Source organism: Onychomys torridus, chromosome 5, assembly GCF_903995425.1.
Source record: "Onychomys torridus chromosome 5, mOncTor1.1, whole genome shotgun sequence".
In the NCBI taxonomy this organism is placed as follows: Eukaryota; Metazoa; Chordata; class Mammalia; order Rodentia; family Cricetidae; genus Onychomys; species Onychomys torridus.
Window position 1 is genome coordinate 132,588,959 of NC_050447.1, and position 14,369 is coordinate 132,603,327.

The 14,369-nt window shown below is 43.4% G+C and overlaps 1 protein-coding gene across 10 annotated transcripts in view; it reads right to left on the reverse strand.

Annotated features, from left to right (window-relative positions):
- Positions 1-14,369, reverse strand: part of Agtpbp1 (ATP/GTP binding protein 1) — a 157,053-nt gene that overhangs the window by 22,703 nt on the left and 119,981 nt on the right. For 5 of the 10 annotated variants that reach the window (XM_036186843.1, XM_036186842.1, XM_036186845.1 and 2 more), the window contains one exon: positions 7,324-8,038. The exons of 1 other annotated variant lie outside the window; for it this stretch is intronic. In XM_036186843.1, the coding sequence (XP_036042736.1) occupies positions 7,861-8,038 (178 nt within the window). In that variant the 3' untranslated portion in view covers positions 7,324-7,860. Of the gene's footprint in view, positions 1-7,323; positions 8,039-12,087; positions 13,572-14,369 lie in introns of those variants that run through there. 4 more of the 10 variants (XM_036186847.1, XM_036186851.1, XM_036186849.1 and 1 more) reach the window with 3 other exon arrangements.

Here is a 14,369-nt window from a genome sequence, read left to right on the forward strand (position 1 = left end):
TGGCCAGGAGCCTCAAGCTAAGCACACTTGCAAATCTTTCTTATATTCATTTCCAATGACAAGCATCTTTCCCTGTTAGTTTTTCCACACTTGCAAAGCCAAAGATTTTTATGTGATTTAAAAGTACATTGATGGGTCAGAAAAAGCCACATACCTTACTAGCCTGAGGTGGGGTAAAGGCTGCCATTGGGTGCCACTCAGGTTTGGATACTGCAGTGAGCAACCACTAACTGAAAACAAGCATACCCAAGTCCTATCAATGACCAGGCAAGGGATAAATGAAGCTATGACAGGGTTAGGGACTAGAAGGGTCCACATGCAAAGGAGGCTTGTAAGGTGCAGAGGTAGAATGAATGGTCCTGGTGCACTGAAAGTCACCTACCACATACCTAGTAGAGATGCTAGTATCAATAGTGGAAAACAAGTCCATGTGGCACTTCAAGAATTAAAGTACTTATTTTCATTAAAAGAACAAAACTTTCTTCTAGATTCCCTTTATGTCATGAGATATAAATATATTTTAATCAGAGAAATAGTTTAAGAAATTCACTGTATAAAGTAGACTCTAATCACATTATTTCTTCAGTAGGTTTTTCCTAATGCAAAATCTAGTTATGTATACAGTTACGTAACTGTCATCAAAATAAGAGAATAATACTTATTTTTAAATTCATATTTATAATTATTAAATCATATATACAAAAGGGGATTAACAAGGATGCACTCATTGCTATCATTTCTTTCTCAATCATGCACAAGAAACTTGCATGAGTGCATTTCCTGTGTCATCCACTTCAATATATACATGCATCATCTTAATGTGGAGATTAGAGACTTAGGATAGCAGATCTATGGCTGTGGGCATGCCACTAGAAGCACACTTCCAGGTTACTTATTCCCAAGCAGGACACTAACCAATGTCTCTTCAAAGACTTAACGAAGTGGCAGAGATTCCTCCTAGTTCAAACATTTACTACAGTACAAAGACACTGAACCATAGGGTTTTGTCTTCCACTTCTATAAACACATCCATTCAAGAGAGATCATTCACCTTTTAACATTCCTTCCTCTCTGGGCAAAGGCAAAGAACTGACTCTCCTCTTTGGTAGGAACATGAGGCCAGCTATCAGGAGAGCTGCCTAAATGACACTCTGGCATTTGCCGGCCTCTGTGCACCAAGCTCCCTTATTCCATAAAGCATTCAATCCAAAATTTCCCTGGTGCTAGTAAACCATGATGCTGCAAGAACATATGAGATGACACTAGTGAGTGGCTGAGTGGCCTTGTATCACCATCACCTGTGAATCTGTAGGGACCTCAAGCTCTCAGGTCCACAGGGACCACATAATCAGCAATGTGTGTGAAGCCCTCCAGGTAGTTATGATGCACACTGACACTGAGAATGACTGAATTAGACCGAACTATTCTTAGCAAGTTCAAGGCTCTAGATGCAGGTGAATTACTGTGTCCACTGTCCACACCAGGCCTCACCACTGCAGCTGGGGCCTGCGTACAACAAGTCCTGGGTCCACTGTCCATGCCAGGCCTCACCACTGCAGCCAGGACATTGTGTATAGAAAGTATCTCAAACATTTTTGGAACTACTGACAAACGTGAGGCCCACAGGTAAAACTTAGGGCAATTTTAGAGACTAATAACTGATACAATATGATACCTTCAAGTAGGAAAATTGGGATATGGATTTATTTTTTATTTTTCAAACAATTATGAAAATAGTAACTTTTAAACCATATAACCTTTCTTTTCCAGTTGGCAACTACTTAAGAAAAGGTAACTCGAGTATACAAGATGTTAAGAGATACACTTCATCTATATGCCGTTAAGTGTTCATGGTGAGATTTTATAATCTAAAGCAATAAATTAGTGACACTTGCTTTTTATACATTTTGGTGTCTCAATTTTTAATTTCTAATTTAGCAAAAGCCAAGAACATTATACATTGTGGCCATAGTTTGAGTATATTCTCTTAAAGTTCAATTATAACAAAACATGCAATAAAATAGTTATTTACAATGATAAATGGTTAATTAATATCTTATTAAATCCTTATGGTGATTTGAAAGAAAATGGCCCCCAAAGGGAGTGGCACTATTAGGAGGTGTGGCCTTGTTGGAGTAGGTGTGGTCTTATTAGAAGAAGTGTGTCACTGTGGGGGTGGGAGTTGAGGTTTCTTTTTCTCAAGTTTTCCTCAGTGTGATTGTCAGTTGACTTCCTGCTACCTGCAAGATGTAGGACACAGGGCTGGCTACCTTTCCAGCACCATGCCTGCCTGCATGTGGCCATGATCCCCACCATGATGGATTGAACCTCTGAACTGTAAGTGAGTCCCCTCAATTAAATGTTTTCTTTATTAGAATTGCCATGGTCATGGAGTCTCCTCACAGTAATAGTAAACCCTAAGACAAAAGCTGGTGCCAGGAGTTGGGTATTACTTTGATAGCCCTGACTATGCTTTTGTTTAGAGTAATATGAACTAAATTACTTTTGGTTAGGAAAGCAGTGGAATGCTTTAAGTACTGCTTAATGGGGCATGGAAGACAACAGTGTTGATAATGATTTGAAATATCAGGAGCTAGCTCAAGAGGTTTCAGAGAAGAATTTTAGTTTGTTACCTAGAAATCATTCTTGTGATATTTTAGTGAAGAAATAGTCTGCCTGTGACTAAAGTGAAGAGTTTTGGATTAATTTCGATGGCAGAAGAAATCTCAAAACAGCCTAATGTAGACTCTGTCATGTGGTTATTAGTGGTAACTCTAATGAAGATTTATAATGAAAGGAGCAAGCTGAGCAGGAGAAATATTTGAGAAAAAGGGCACTAGCAAGTGGAATGGAGCTAAATCCCCTGTTCAAGGAGATACAGAATGCAAGCTTGTACAGCCACTATGGAAATCAATATGGTGCTTCCTTAGAAAATTGGGAATCCATCTTCCCCAAGACCCATCTGTAGCACTCTTGGGCATATACCCAAGGAATGCTCAATCATACCACAAGGGCATTTGCTCAGCTATGTTCATATCAGCATTGTTTGTAACAGCCAGATTACAACCTAGATGCCCTTCAACTGAAGAATGGATAAAGAAAATATGGTACATATACACAATGGAGTACTACTCAGCAGAGAAAAACAATGACATCATGAGGTTTGCAGGCAAATGGATGGATCTAGAAAAAATCATCCTGAGTGAGGTAACTCAGACTCAGAAGGACAAACATGGTATGTACTCACTCATAGGAGGATACTAGATGTAAAACAAAGATGACTAGACTGCTACACAACTCCAGGGAGACTACCTAGAAAACGGGACCCTAGGAAAGACACAGGGATCGCCCAATGGCAGAGAAGTGGATGAGATCTACATGAGCAACCTGGACGACAGTGGGAGTAATGAAGGGCAAGGTTCAAGGGAAAGAAAGCTTAGGGGAGCAGGAGATCCCAGCTGGATCAAGAACCGAAAGGGAGAACGAGGAATAACAGACCATGATAAATGATGACCACATGAGAACAGGAATAAGCAGAGTGCTGGAGAGGTCCCCAGAAATCCACAATGATACATCCTCTGTAGACTGCTGGCAATGGTCAAGAGAAAGCCTGATCTGACCTGGTCTGGTGATCAGATGGCCAAACACCCTAACAGTTGTGCTGGAACTCTCATCCAATAACTGATGGAAGTGGATGCAGAGATCCTCTGCCGGGCCCCAGGTGGAGCTCCAGGAGTCCAATTGTCGAGAAAGAGGAGGGACTGTAAGAGTGTGAATTGTTGAGACCAAGATTGGAAGAGCACAGGGACAAATAGCCAAACAAATGGAAGCACATGAATTATGAGCCAGGAGCTCTGGAGCCCCCAGCTGGAGCAGGCCCTCTAGATAAGTGAGACAAATGAATAGCCTGAACTGTTTGGGAGGCACCCAGGCAGTGGGACCGGGACCTGTCCTTAGTGCATGAGCTGGCTGTTTGGAACCTTGGGCTTACACAGGGACACTTTGCTCAGCCTGGAAGGAGGGGACTGGACCTGCCTGTCCTGAATCCACCAGGTTTAAATGAATCCCCAGGGGAGTCTTGGCCCTGGAGGAGATGGGAATGGAGGGGAGGGGATGGGGAAGGTGGGGGGGGGGGCAGGAGCGGGGAGGACAGGGGAACTCATGGCTGATGTGTAAAATTAAAACATAAATATAATAAATTTTAAAAAAAGAAATGGAATAAAGGGAGTAGTGAACTCAGGCGATGGTGGCACACACCTTTAATCCTAGCAGAGGCACAGGCAGGCAGATCTCTGAGTTCAAGGCCAGTCTGGTCTACAGAGCAAGTTTCAGGACAGCGAAGTGAAAAAGGGGGCCATGTTCCAGCCCCAGCAAGCAGCAGAACTTGGCAGCTTTGGCCATCTGATTCTGCTGTTAGAGTTAAGAATAGAAGAAAGGAGTTAGGATCCTGTGGTTCTGATTAGCTAAGGCTGAAGAATTAGCTGTGATTAACAAGATATCAGTACTGCTGAAGTGAAACCTTTAAGTTACTGGGATAATTGATGCTGGGTAGCTAGAGCTAAGATTGAGAAGAGACCAGCATCACTGAGGTGAAATCTGGGAAACGTTTCCTGAGAGAACAGAGAAGCTATGTTCCAGAGGTGGACATGGTTGCACTTCATGTTGGCAGCCAGACTTGGTAATATGTAAGCATCACACAGGTGGTACTGGTTTTGAAGGCATGAAGGGGTCATGGAGAGCTGCTGAGGTTTGGCACTATGAGAGGCCAGGAGAGGTCATTGGCGAAGGTGCAGCCTCAGTGGCAGTTGAAGGCCCAGGACTGAAGAGGTTATGCAAAGAAATTGAAGCTTGGCTCCATGAAGAGAGCCTATGAAAGGCTATTGGTGAAAGTGCAGCCTAGTTGCAGCAAAAGACCCCCTAGTTTTGGAGATGGCAGCACCATGAGATGACCACCAAGAACAGCTGCAGCAGTGGAGTGGAGCCAGCCAGAGCCTAGATGAGCTGTGTGTGCTGCAGAGGGCAGAGCAGGGGAAGTGACCCAAGCCATTTGGGAGAGTTCAGAAGATTGTGAGTGGATCCTAGATATTTTATGTATGGTTGGAATTATGTAATTACCCAAGACATTAGAGATGACAGAGTCATGGGACACCTGCTGAGGAGAGCTGCTAGCAGGGACTTGAGCCAGTCCAAGAAAAAGAAGTTGCAGTCAACAAAGCTGAACAGAATTGGAGAGCTAAAAGAGCATTTTGATATCAGACATGGAGATGCAGAATTTTTTGTTTGTTTTTGGTTTTTTTTCGAGACAGGGTTTCTCTGTGTAGTTTTGATGCCTGTCCTGGATCTCACTTTGTACACCAGGCTGGCCTCGAACTCACAGAGATCTTCCTGGCTCTGCTTCCCAAGTGCTGGGATTAAAGGCGTGCACCACCACTGCCTGGCAAGATGAAGAATTTGCCCAGCTGGTTTTCAGCCTTAATTTAGTCTAGCATTTCCTCATTATGCTCCCTTCCTGCATTTTGAAATGATAATGTATATCCTGTGCCATTATATGTTGTAAGTATATGATCTGCTTTTTGATTTTGATTTTTTACAAGTGATAACAGTTAAGAGATTGTCATGCATCTCAGAAGAGACTTTGGACTTTGAAATAATTTTGAGACTTTATAAGCAATGGAAATTTTTGAAGTTGGACTGAATGCATTTTTGTACTATGATATGGTTATAAGCCTTTGGGAGCCAGGGAGTGGAAGGTGGTGGTTTAAAAGAAAATGCCCCCCCCAAAGGGAGTGGCACTATTAGGAGGTGTGGCCTTGTTGGAGTAAGTGTGGTCTTATTGGAGGAAGTGTGTCACTGTGGGGATGGGCTTTTAGGTTTCTTTTTCTCAAGCTTTCCTCAGTGTGATTGTCAGTTGATTTCTGTGGTGATATTTTGTTTGTGATCTAACAAATAAAGCTGGCCTGAAGATCAGGGTGCAGAGCTAAGTCACTAGTTAGCCATAGAGGCCAGGTAGTAGTGGCACACATCTTTAATCCCAGCACTTGGGAGATGGAGACAGGAAGTGATATGGCTAGGCAGAGAGAGGAATATAAGGTGGGGGAGGGGGGCTGGTGAGATAAGAGTGTGGTAGTGGCTGGCTCCTTTGTCTCTTCTCTTTCAGCATTTACCCTTATATCTGACTTTGAGTTTTTATAATTAAGACCAATTAGGATTCATGCTACAGACTTCCTGTTACCTGCAAGATGTAGTAAACTCAGCTATTCCTGTCTGCATGCTGCCATGCTCCCTGCCATGATGGACTGAACCTCTTAACTGTAAGCAAACCCCCTCAATTAAATGTTTTATAAGAGTTGCTGTGGTCATGGTGTCTCCTCACAGCAACAGTAACCCTAAGACAATCATCATGCTCTTTCCAGAACTTGACAGCCCAAGAGCAGGACTGGCTCTATGTCACAGTCTACCTCATTTTATTTTCTGAGACTGGGAAGTAGAGGATTTGGAGAAGAAACAAAACAAAACTTTTTTGTTTTATTTTGAGATAGGGTCCTTGTAGCCCAGGCTAGCCTAGACTCTGGATCTTTCTGTCTCTACTTCCCCAAGTGCTGGTGTATGTCACCAGCCTGGCCAACCTCTTTTTACAGTATCTATACTATATTTTTAACATGGCTCCCAAGATACCAAAGAGAACCTATATTATTTTAAATAAGATGATTTTAAAAAATCATTGATTTGGGAAAATGCATAATCCAAAGTATACTTTAATAATTTATTTTCCATTTTAAAAGGTTTATAAATGGCTCTAACTTAGGAATAACTAAGGAGATATACAGCAGCACCTAAGTACCTAAATAGAGCTGGACAGTACACGGTCTTTGAAAGTTTTGTTTTAACAGCAAAACTTAGCTCTTAAAGCAAGTATCTAGTCACTGAGTTTGTTTTATTTGGTGATGACAGTTTACCCCTGCCACAGGATGGCCAACCCTCAGCAAAATGTCACTGTAAGGAACAGTTTGAATTGACTGCAGTCACCTAGAGCTCCTGTTAGTATTGGCATGCTCTAAATAAGCCACCTCACAAGCCCAGGCACACAGTTCATCTCAAGCACTGGACAGCAGCTGTGTCCTTGACCACAGTGAGGGTTGTGCAGTCCATCCATAAGGCACAAGTGGGAAGGGCAGAGCTCAGTGGGAGGAGCAGGCGCAAACACCATCAGTCTCAAGCCTGGGAGCGAGGCTCTTTAGGGTAAGCCCTAATCAAGTGTGACACAGGGTTTTTGTAAGTTCTTCACACGAAAAACCTGAGCTGGCTAAAAAATGACAAAATAAATGCAATATTTGATACAGTTTTTATTTAACTTGATAAATGTAGAATGGGATGGTTTCAAGGCAAGTTCTGGATTATTTTAGCCACAATCCACAGTTCACATGATTCTGAAGAGCAGTCTTATCTTCAGTAACTACCCACCTCCACACAAGCATGTCTAGAGAAATCCACGAACAGGTATATTAGCTTTCAACACTACACTTTAGATTTTGTGTTTGGACACACTTCAAATTTATCTACTTGATGCAAGTGCCACAGGAGATAAAAATTCATGCAATGATACTTGGGTTCTTTTTTAAAGTAAATCTATCATTTGATAATTCAATGCTATATCAAGTACATTGAATCTCTAAAATAAAACAAATGCCAATTATTTCATGAGTTAATAATATATTTATTGTCTTGAAACCAAACAGGCCCAAGTTCCTTCTTGTCTTCTTTGAGTCAGTTGTCTAAAAGCTTGTCCTTCTCAAATTTCCTGTGTAATGAAAACCAAGACATTTCATTTCTTCTTGGCAATTAACAAAGATGGCAGAAAGTTCAAGGCAGGTGTGCCCTTGATACCTCGGAGTCGGAAAGGGCTTCTTCTTGGGCAGAAGGCTCATAATCGCCTGTGTTTTCCGCTAATTCAACCTCTAACTCGTCATTGCTTTCTGCACTGTAATCAACTTCTTCAAGGAATCGAGGTTCATCTTCATCCAAAACATAAGTGGTAGGGCTGCAGCCAAAGCACAGAACACACAAGGCTTCGTGAGACCCAAGGCTCTGATAGGCCACTTCACATGCATCACCTTGACCTCAGTATCAACACACGCAGGTTGTATTAACTTGGAGATCTTATCCATATGAACAAGGTGAGAGGTTTATAATGGTTGAAGGCCACCTGTCCCGGCAGTATGGGGAGAAACGGTAGTCTTTAGTGACACTGCAAGTGTCCACACATAGCACATCACTGGGCAGAAAGAAAGTAGATTCTCTCAATTGTTACTTCAAGGATTTCATCAACACACTCATTTTGATGATTTATTTTAAAGTTCTATTTTAATCCCTGTAAGTCAGGCAACAACAGATAATTCCAACAGGCTATGTGAGAAACTGTGGCACCTAACTGCCTCCTGGAGAAATGAGTTAAAACCGTTGAAATCTAGAATTATTCGCTGCTGTGAAATAGTCACAGCCACAGCCCCACAATGTCCACAGATCCAGAATGAAAATCAAACACTCAACCTCCAGACTAACTATTTCCCACTGAGAGAATAAGATGTTTGTTTAAATCACCAAGCGCACTTATGCATTTCTTTATGTAGTGTGTGAGGGATGAAAACAACTCTTCCATTACAGCTTTCCAGTGGTGGGAATTTACACACTGACATCAAGGAAACACTGCAGGACAATAAGTTGTGACCAAACCAACCTGAATTTCATACATACGTTTGCATAACAGGCCACTTCCAAAACAATTTCTGATAGGTAAAGCAACTAAAAGCTATAAAACTAGACAAAAGAGAAAATAATCTGTTCAAATGAGGAGAAGCACAGGACCAACTGGCCCTGGAGATGAGAGAACCCACAGCTGAGCACGAAATTCCAGGCCAACACACTGGAGCAGAGAAGAAAAGCAAGTGGATCCTACAGTTGCAATTCTGAGGGGAGAGTAAATCCTGTCTGAAAAAACACTTTCTTCCTCCAGTGAGCTTTATTTGCCCTTTCAAAAGTAAGAAGTGAGCGTGTGTGTGTGTGTGTGTGTGTGTGTGTGTGTGTGTGTGTGTGTGTGTGTATTGGGGGGGCCTGCAAGCCATCTGACACAACAGATTTTCTCTTAGAAGTTCGGAGCTTTCTTGCCCAGTAGCAATGGCACACACCTTTAGTCCCAGCACTTGGGAGGCAGAGACAGGTAGATCTCTGAATTCAAGGCCAGCCTGGTCTACAGAACAAATTTCAGGATGGTTAAGGCTACAGAGAGAAACCTAGTCATGAAACAAACCAGCAAACAAAAATTAAGTTCAGAGCTTACACTTTATACCAAAGTCCAGATAAGATGCTGACTGGCTTAGAAAATGAGTAAGACTTAACAGACCCAACATTTACAAGGATAATTCCCAATTTTTACTATGAAACTTAAATACATAGTTAAAATTTTCATAGCTAGGTCTTTATGCGTAGAAAGATCATTAAAAAATTGTCTTTGAAATGACTGTTACTATCTTTCTTGCTTTTGAAATATAATAATCCATTCACCCTTGACCTCAGTGTTTCAGACACTCTTAAAGTTTCAGGTGAGTCTTAAGGGGCTGAGGCACAAGCAAAGTGAAGAGGAGAGCAGGCACCCTCTCAGCACACTTGCTTAGTCCTTGCTGCAGCCTGGCTGTCAGAAAGGAGCACGCAATGCTAGCAGACAGGCTTCTGGAGGGCAGACAGCAGGGCAGCCTCAGGGAGGTGAGGCGCAGAAGCAGAGCAGGGCTCCGCAAGTGGGAGCAAGGCTTCAGCAGCAGTGCTGAAGAGACCTGGAGCCAGCAGATGTAGCTCACTGGCTGCTGGGACAGCAGAGGCTGGACCAGGTTGGTTGCAAGGTGCAGGGTCAGAATAAGGATTGATTGTGTGTATAAAGGTAGGTACCAAAGTTCACTAACTGGAAATCAAACACAAGTCTGCAGGCCAGTCTTCTTCAAGCTGTACACCAGTGAGAAGACAGAACAAGAGAGGGCCAGAATAAAGGACAGCAAGGACTTGGGAGCCTTAGACCAGGAGGACAAGCTCCACGGAAGTACACCAAGAGATGGGCAAGGCTGCACCAGGAGCTGCTTCCCTCCTGGCAAGTCTTGGCTCACTCATTAGTTTGACATGAATAAACCAAAGCTGGTTGTTCACCAAGACTCTGTTCACGGTGTCACCTGTTCTCGTAAAGCGAATGGAAAGAGAGGGGAATGAAGCAGCCACTCCTCTTAGCCCACACCTGCAGCTCACCATGGTCATTCAGACTCTTGTCTCTCGACATCCTGAGAGCACTCTGCTCCTAGATTCACACTGGGACAGGGCCACCAACGCCAGCACTACAACACTATTAAGACTAAAAGGAGACAAGGGAGTCTGCCAGGGACGGTATACAGAGATGAGAGCACAGAGATGTCTATGAGCCAGGCTTAAGGAAGCACATGCCCCAGCCCTCACAACACAATTCATACTACCATTTCACTAGCTGCCTCTGCTGCTCTCAACTGGGGAGAGAACTCTGACTCTTCCATTCTGGTTTGCTCTCTCTCCTCCCTGTTGCTGCTCAGTACAGAGCATGTGGTCCTTGTGTCTCCAAAATAAATGCTAATAAAGGTGTTCTTGGTTCCTAGATCTCCATCTGTGCATGCCCTCCCTATTTTTAATGTGCATTCTCATACACTCCAAATGCAAACATGTAACTTCACCAAAATCCTCTTTTATGTGCATGGAGTGGCTGGAGACATTACATGGCTATCTCATCTGTATCACAAATACTGCACATTGAAAAGTCACTGTTTTCCCCACTAAATCTGTTCCTCTTCTGTATTCTCATATCCATTCACTCAGGAACTCACACAACAAAATTCTCCAGAAGAAAGTTAGCCATAATCTCCAGACTATGCCACACCCTACCTGTTCTTTGACAAGCCTTGACCACACTTGTTTTCTCTGCACAAGATGGACTTCACATTTTCTTCTCCCAATGGCTCATGTTTCTTTCAAAAGGACAGCTTGACCCATCCTCAGTTCTCCTAAACACCTTGGGATAAATTCCCTCTCTCCATAGTTCCTTTGTACCCTACACAGGCATTCCATATGATCACCATTTGTAGCTGAAGTCACCCATTTCCATGCCTGTTTTCTCAATACTAAGCCAAAGGTCAGGTGTAGCTGAAAGTTTTTCTGAAAAGGGAAAATGCTGTGGAATAATGCTTTTGTACAATGGTTTAATAAAATGCTGACTAGTCAGTAGTCAGGCAGGAAGTATAGGCGGGATAAGCAGACAAGGAGAATGCTGGAAGAGGAGGAAAGCTGAGTCAAGAGATGCCAGCCCGCCGTCCAGGGAGCAGCATGTAATGGCACACAGGTAAAGCTATGTGGCTACATACAGATGAACAGAAATGGGCTGAGTTTAAATGTAAGAACTAGTCAGTGAGCTAATGGCTGAGCAGTTTTAATTAATATAAGCATCTATGTATTTACTTGGGTCTGAACGGTTGCAGGACCGAGCAGGACACAAGAATTTTATAGAGCACCGGGTGGTGGTGGCGCATGCCTTCAATCCCAGCACTCGGGAGGCAAAGCCAGGCGGATCTCTGTGAGTTCGAGGCCAGCCTGGTCTCCAAAGCAAGTTCCTGGAAAGGTGCAAAGCTACACAGAGAAGCCCTGTCTCAAAAAAAAAAAAAAAAGAATTCTATAGAGCATGAGACTCTTAATCTCAGGGACTTGGGTTTGAGCCCCATGTTGGGCGCCATTTGTAGCTTAAAGTTTTTCTGTGTCCTGCCTGGACTGCAGTTGCTCAGACCCAAGTAAACATACAGAGGCTTTATATTAATTAAAATGGCTTGGCCATTAGCTCAGTCCTACAACTGACTAGCTCTTACACTTAAACCCAGCCCATTTCTGTTAATCTATATGTTACCACGTGTTCCGTGGCTTTACCTGTGTGCCATTACATGCTGCTCCCTGGATGGCAGGCTGGCGTCTCCTGACTCAGCCTTCCTCTTCCAAGAATTTTCCTTGTCTGCTTATCCCGCCTATAATTCCTGCCTGGTTACTGGCCAATCAGCACTTTATTAAACCAGTGTACAAAAACATTATTCCACAGTAGTGACTTACTTATCTAAACACCTCCTGTGGCCCCAGAAAGGTCTAGCAGCACTTTTCAAATATTTCAATAAATAAATAAATGTTTGTCGTATACTTTATGAATGTAAGAATGTGATGTCAAAATCCTACCTATCTCAGCCCTCCCCATCTCAGACACCAACAGGCACTCTCTACTGAAATCTGATGATTCTCTTCCTAATAGGCTTCTAGGTGGCAGAGTTTCTTATTTGGACAAGTGATTTACATTAAAGGTGATATTTACCACTGGCTATTCCTCCTGTTCCCCAGCTGCAGGGTTGTGTTGTAGTGATACCTCCTCTCTGCAGAGGCCCACTATACTCACTGTCTCTGGTGAGGAGGCCTAGACTAAAGCCCACTGTACTGTGTCTGTCCACCTGCCATGGCCTTCAACTCTTCTACTCAATATTCCCAATAATCCATCTCCATTCCCACTGAGCCTACATCTAAGACCTTTCAGTAAGTAAGTGGCTAGCAAGATCATCAATGTTCCTATCACCCCCTCACACTATTTTACTTTAGTGGGAAAGATTGAAGGTACAAGGCTAGCCACACCAATTCAAATTTGTACATTGAATTATAGTGTATGTTCTGTGCACTTTACAACTTAGGAAGAACCTTCACATATATTACCTAACATACACATAACCACCTTCCTCTTCATAGGACATGTATGTGTGTCACTCTGAAATGACTATGACATACTTACGAGCATGTACAAGCACAAACAGAGAAGGTCGGCTGAGCTACTGTACAATGCAGCTACACAAAGGATATCTATTTGGAAAAAGAGAGAGAGAAAGAAAGAAAGAAAAAGGAAGGAAGAAAGAAGGAAAGAAAGGGAGAAAGAAAGCCACTAAGCTCCAGCTATGAACCAAAAGCCAACCCTCAGAGAAGACAGCCAGATGGTCAGTCACCCAGGTTACCCATCATGCACAGAGCCACAACACTTCAAGCGGCACCATCTGGGATTTTACTTGTACACTCAGAGAATGTCAGCTACAATGAAGACCATGGGGTTTCAAGGAGACCTTCTACAGGAGCCATCACATGGTGACACTCGGCAGTTCTGGGCTACAGTTGTACAATATGATCTAGCTCCAATTGTTATCAGCAAAACACTAGCATCTCTGTGACAACCAAGCACGAAAGAAATTCAGAATAGGCAGATGATTGGGGAACCCAAAGCCCCTGGGATAGTAGGTTGAGAGGAAGAGGTGCACACAGCGGAGTCCGCACTCATGGCTTATTGCAGTGAAAGGATACAGAGCCAAGTCAGCAAGGGAAAGTGCGGGGCAAAGTCCAGTGGGAAGCAGGGCAAGGAAGGCAGCTGCCAGGGGCGGGTGTCATCAGAGCGCCAGCAATTTCAAAGGACTGCAGGGGAAAGCCGGAGTTCAGAGCTGCCATGTCTCCTGAAAAAAGGGAGTTGCAGAGAGGTGACCCCAACATTCGACAGTTTTCCTAGAGGCATCTGACAAGCTGTTAAATGACAGTGCAGGAGGCTAAGCAGCACCAAGAGCAACTCAGACAGACACAAAAGCCAGGGAGAGGAGGGTCCTGGTGGGCCTTTCACTGTGAAGGGAGAAGAGGGGTGAACCAGCAGTCAGCTAAATTTCACACTTTTTTTTAACATGACCTCAAGCCAGCTGGTAGCTCACTGGGTTGGGGAACCAAGCCCCACTCCTTGGAGCTCAGTCAAGGACAAAGGAATCCTCTCATCTTCACATGACACCCAGCTAGCATCTGAGTAAACTGCCAGACATGCTAAGAAACACAACTAAAGAAAAACCCAATAGAAACAGCTCTAGTGTGTTAGTTACCACATGGGAACACTAAAATAACTGGGATCCCAACAAAAGGAATAAAATGAGAAAATGTAGTAACTGAAATAATCTACTTCCAGCAGACACAAACACACACACACACACACACACACACACACACACACACACACACACCAGTTTAAGAGCACACTACATCACCCTCACCCACAGCAGAAGCAGAGGAGCCCCAGCTGAGGGCTGGTGCATACTGTAATTCCAGCACTCAAAAGCTAAAGCAGCAGGGTTGTCAAGTTAAGAGTCCAGCCTGGGCTCCAGAAAGAGACCTCTCAATAGAGAGGAAAGACTAGCAATGGGGTGGGGACCAGTGAAGAGTTAAAAAGTAAATATTAATGAATAATGATTGACTAAAGCAGTTATAAGCATAAT